A 4192-nucleotide genomic window follows, 5' to 3' on the forward strand; every position below is an offset into this window, starting at 1 on the left:
GGGGGTATGGGGGGCACTGGAAGGCACTGGGAGCACTGGGAGGAGTTACTGGGAGCACTGGAGAAACAATGGGAGATCACTGGGAGGATACTGGGAGCACTGGGAGGGATGAGCAGTAGCACTGGGAGGTTACTGGGAGCACTGGGAGGGACAGGGGGAGCACTGGGAGATCACTGAGAGCACTGGGAGGATAGTGGGAGGGACGGGGGGAGCACTGGGAGATCACTGGGAGCACTGGGAGGGATGAGCAGGAGCACTGGGTGGTTACTGGGAGCGCTGGGAGGATACTGGGAGGGACGGGGGGAGCACTGGGAGATCACTGGGAGCATTGGGAGGGATGAGCAGTAGCACTGGGAGGTTACTGGCAGCACTGGGAGGGACGGGGGGAGCACTGGGAGATCACTGAGAGCACTGGGAGGATACTGGGAGGGAGGGGGGGAGCACTGGGAGGTCACTGGGAGCACTGGGAGGGATGAGCAGGAGCACTGGGAGGTTACTGGGAGCACTGGGAGGGACGGGGGGAGCACTGGGAGATCACTGGGAGCATTGGGAGGGATGAGCAGGAGCACTGGGGGGTTACTGGGAGCACCGGAAGGATACTGGGAGGGACGGGGGCAGCACTGGGAGATCACTGGGAGCACTGGGAGGATACTGGGAGGGACGGGGGGAGCACTGGGAGATCACTGGGAGCACTGGGAGGGATGAGCAGGAGCACTGGGAGGTTACTGGGAGCACTGGGAGGATACTGGGAGGGACGGGTGAGCACTGGGAGATCACTGGGAGCATTGGGAGGGATGAGCAGGAGCACTGGGGGGTTACTGGGAGCACTGGGAGATCACTGGGAGCACTGAGAGGATACTGGGAGGGACGGGGGGAGCACTGGGAGGTCAGTGGGAGGTGAGTGGTGCTTACTGGTCCTTACTGGTCCTTACTGGTCCTTACTGGGCGCAGTGCCGATGGAGGAGCGCGGTGCCGAATATGACCTGAGCGCGGTGCGGCTCTGCTTCCAGGTGTGGCTGCAGGGCCCCGGGGGGCTCAGCCCACTGCCCCCCGTCCTCTCCCAGCCCATCTACGACAACCGTGAGTCCCCAACACCGCCAACACGCCAACGTCACGTTAAAACACGCTAAAATCACGCTGAAACACGCTAAAGTCATGCTGAGCGTGCTAAAGTCACGCTAAAAACACGTTAAGTCATACTAAATGTGTTAAAGTCATACTAAACATGCTAAAGTCAAGTTAAACGTGCTAAAGTCACGCTAAACATGCTAAAGTCATGCTACGACACGCCAGCGTTGCATTATAGCGTTCCAGTGTCACGCTGAACATGACAACGTCATGCTAAAACACAGTGTCGTGCTGGAAGGTGGCTATATGGTGTTACAACATGCTTAAGTCATGCTGTGACATGCCAAGGTCATGCTGTAACATGCTTTAACATGCTAAAATCACGCTGTAACGTGTCAGAGTCACGCTGAAGCGTTTTAATGGTGCGTTAGAGCACGCCAATGTCACGTTACAACATGCCAAGGTCACGCTAAAGATGCCAACGTTGCCCTAAACGTGTTGAACTGGAGTTACAACATGCCAAAATCACGCCAAAACATGCTAGCATCGTGTGAGGTCATGCCGATCTCATGCTGCGCGTGCTAAGGTCATGCTAAACGTGTCAGCGTGGTGATGAACATGCTAAAATCACGCTAAACATGCCGGCGTCATGCTAAGACGTGCTGGCTTTGTATGGCTGGGTGACGTCACGTGACCGTGTGGCACCGTGTCGTCATGTGTGACCCTTTGTGACCCCTTGTGACCCCGTGTTCGCCCACGTGACCCCATATGACCGCATGTGACCCCGCGTGACTCCATGTAACCCCGTGTCCCCATATATGACCCCATGTGACGCCGTGTGACCCCATGTGATTCCGTGTCCCCACATATGACCCCATGTGATCCTATGTGACCCCATGTCCCCATATATTACCCCACGTGACCCCGTGTGACCCCGTGTCCCCATATATGACCCCATGTGATCCTATGTGACCCCGTGTCCCCATATATGACCCCATGTGATCCTATGTGACCCCGTGTCCCCATATATAATCGCATGTGACCCCATATGACCCCATATGACCCCGTGTCCCCATATATGACCCTGAGTGACCTCACGTGACACCATGTGACCCCATGTGACCTTGCGGCCCCATATATGACCCCATGTCCCCTTATATGACCCCACGTGACCCCGTGTGACCCCGTGTCCCCATGTATGACCCTGAGTGACCCCACGTGACACCGTGTGACCCCATGTGACCTCGTGTCCCCATATATGACCCTGTGGGACCCCATGTGACCCCACGTGACCCCGTGTGACCCCGTGTCCCCATGTATGACCCTGAGTGACCCCACGTGACACCGTGTGACCCCCATGTGACCTTGTGTCCCCATATGTGACCCTGTGGGACCCCATGTGACTCCATGTGACCCCACGTGACCCCGTGTGACCCTGTGTGACCCCGTGTCCCCAGGTGCCCCCAGCACAGCCGAGCTGCGCATCTGCCGGGTGAACCGCAACTCCGGGAGCTGCCAGGGGGGGGACGAGATTTTCCTGCTGTGTGACAAAGTCCAGAAAGGTCGGTGTCCCCAAAGGTGTCCCCAAGGTGTCCCCAAAAGTGTCCCCAAGGTGTTCCCAAAAGTGTCCCCCAAAAGTGTCCCTGAAAGTGTCCCCAAAAGTGTCCCCAAGGTGTCCCCAAACGTGTCCCCAAAAGTGTCCCCAAAGGTGTCCCCAAAAGTGTCCCCAAAGATGTCCCCAAGGTGTCCCGAAACGTGTCCCCAAAAGTGTCCCCAAGGTGTCCCCAAGGTGTCCCCAAGATGTCCCCAAGGTGTTCCCAAAAGTGTTTCCAAGGCAGCCCCAAAAGTGTCCCCAAAGGTGTTCCCAGAGATGTCCCCAAGGTATCCCCAAAGGTGTCCCCAAAGATGTCCCCAAAGATGTCCCCAAAAGTGTCCCCAAAAGTGTCCCGAAAGATGTCCCCAAGGTGTCCCCAAAAGCGTCCCCAATTGTGTCCCCAACCCATTCCCAAATAGGTCCCCAGTCGTGTCCCCAGTCAGACCCCAAATGCGTCCCCAAATGTCCCCAACCCATCACCAATTTTGTCCCGCATCTGTTCTCAAATGTGTCCCCAATTGTGACCCCAAATGTGCCCCCAATGGTGACCCCAACTGTCCCCAAATGTGACCCCAATCCATCCCCAGTTGTGACCCCAACCCACCCCCAAATGTTCCCCAGTTGTGCCCCAAATCTGTCCCCAGTTGTGTCCCCAGTCTGTCCCCAATTGTGTCCCCAGTCTGTCTCCAATTGTGACCCCAACCCACCCCCAATCCATCCCCAAATGTGACCCCAGCCCATCCCCGAATGTTCCCCAGCTGTGTCCCCAATCCATCCCCAGTTGTGTCCCCAACCCATCCCCAAATGTTCCCCAAATGTGTCCCCAACCCATCCCCAAATGTTCCCCAATTGTGACCCCAGTCCATCCCCAGTTGTGTCCCCAATCCATCCCCAGTTGTGTCCCCAACCCATCCCCAAATGTTCCCCAAATGTGTCCCCAATCCATCCTCAAATGTGACCCCAATCCATCCCCAATTGTGTCCCCAACCCATCCCCAAATATTCCCCAATTGTGTCCCCAATCCATCCCCAAATGTTCCCCAATTGTGTCCTCAATCCATCCCCAAACGTGACCCCAATCCATCCCCAAATGTGTCCCCAATCCATCCCCAGTTGTGTCCCCAACCCATCCCCAAATGTTCCCCAATTGTGTCCTCAATCCATCCCCAAATGTGTCCCCAATCCATCCCCAGTTGTGTCCCCAACCCATCCCCAAATGTTCCCCAAATGTGTCCCCAATCCATCCCCAAATGTGCCCCCAACTCATCCCCAAATGTTCCCCAAATGTGACCACAATCCATCCCCAATTGTGTCCCCAATCCATCCCCAAATGTGACCGCAATCCATCCCCAAATGTGTCCCCAACCCATCCCCAAATGTTCCCCAAATGTGTCCCCAACCCATCCCCAAATGTGTCCCCAATTCATCTCCAAATGTTCCCCAAATGTGCCCCCAACCCATCCCCAAATGTGCCCCCAATCCATCCCCAAATGTTCCCCAAATGTGACCCCAACCCATCCCCGAATGTTCC

The 4192-nt window shown here is 56.4% G+C and overlaps 1 protein-coding gene across 1 annotated transcript; it reads left to right on the top strand.

Moving 5' to 3' along the window:
* Nucleotides 1-921: 921 nt before the first annotated feature.
* On the top strand, nucleotides 922-2740 carry LOC104917103 (transcription factor p65-like; the record flags this gene model as incomplete). The annotated part of the gene is made up of 2 exons (XM_010728194.3): nucleotides 922-1080; nucleotides 2526-2740. Coding segments are annotated over exons 1-2 (339 nt in total), but the record flags the coding sequence as incomplete, so codon positions are not given.
* Nucleotides 2741-4192: the final 1452 nt, after the last annotated feature.

Source organism: Meleagris gallopavo, unplaced genomic scaffold (assembly GCF_000146605.3).
Source record: "Meleagris gallopavo isolate NT-WF06-2002-E0010 breed Aviagen turkey brand Nicholas breeding stock unplaced genomic scaffold, Turkey_5.1 ChrUn_random_7180001955658, whole genome shotgun sequence".
In the NCBI taxonomy this organism is placed as follows: domain Eukaryota; kingdom Metazoa; phylum Chordata; class Aves; order Galliformes; family Phasianidae; genus Meleagris; species Meleagris gallopavo.